The sequence below is a fragment of the Neopelma chrysocephalum genome, unplaced genomic scaffold, assembly GCF_003984885.1.
Source record: "Neopelma chrysocephalum unplaced genomic scaffold, ASM398488v2 Primary Assembly neopelma1_90394, whole genome shotgun sequence".
NCBI classification, from domain to species: Eukaryota; Metazoa; Chordata; class Aves; order Passeriformes; family Pipridae; genus Neopelma; species Neopelma chrysocephalum.
The window spans coordinates 622-1,185 of NW_020919219.1; the positions used below are offsets into that span (position 1 = coordinate 622).

The window sequence follows — 564 nt, forward strand, 5'->3', positions numbered from 1 at the left end:
GGATTGAGGGAATGGAGTCAGTAATGGGATCCCAGGAATTGGGATTCCGGGCCTCTTCCCGCCGACGGTCCAGGTCCATCCGCTGGGAAGGAGGGAATGTGGTCTCCTCCCTCTCCTCCTCCCAGATCCCATCCCGGGCTTTCCGGGCACGAACATTCCCTGTGGGAACAGGGACAGAAACCCCCCCCGGCCCTTCCCTCTCCCTCCTCCTCCCTCTCAGACCCCTCAAACCTCCATCCTGCTCTTCCTCCTCCTCCTTTTCCTCCTCCTCCTCCTTTTCTCCCTGCTCTTCCTCCTTTTCCTCCTCCTCCTTTTCTTCCTCCTCCTTCTCTTCTTCCTTCTCCTGCTCTTCCTCCTCCTCCCCCTCTTTTTCCTCCTTTTCCTCTTCCTCCTCCTCTTCCTCCTTTTCTTCCTCCTCCCCCTCTTCTTCCTCCTCCTCCTTTTCTTCCTCCCCCTGCTCTTCCTTTCTCCTCCTTTTCCTCCTCCTGCTCTCCCTCCTCCTCTTCTTCCTCCTCTCCTCCTCCTCCTTTCCCTCCTCCTCTTTTCCTTCTTCTCCTCCTCCTC

At 57.6% G+C, this 564-nt stretch overlaps 1 protein-coding gene across 1 annotated transcript in view; it reads right to left on the reverse strand.

The window, feature by feature from the left end:
* The window catches only part of LOC113979906 (transcription activator BRG1-like), a gene marked incomplete at both ends in the record, with an annotated part of 444 nt that extends 285 nt beyond the window's left edge, over positions 1 to 159 (reverse strand). The window contains one exon of the mRNA XM_027707185.1: positions 53 to 159. Coding sequence (XP_027562986.1) covers positions 53 to 159 — 107 coding nt within the window. The remainder of the gene's footprint in view (positions 1 to 52) is intronic.
* Positions 160 to 564: the final 405 nt, after the last annotated feature.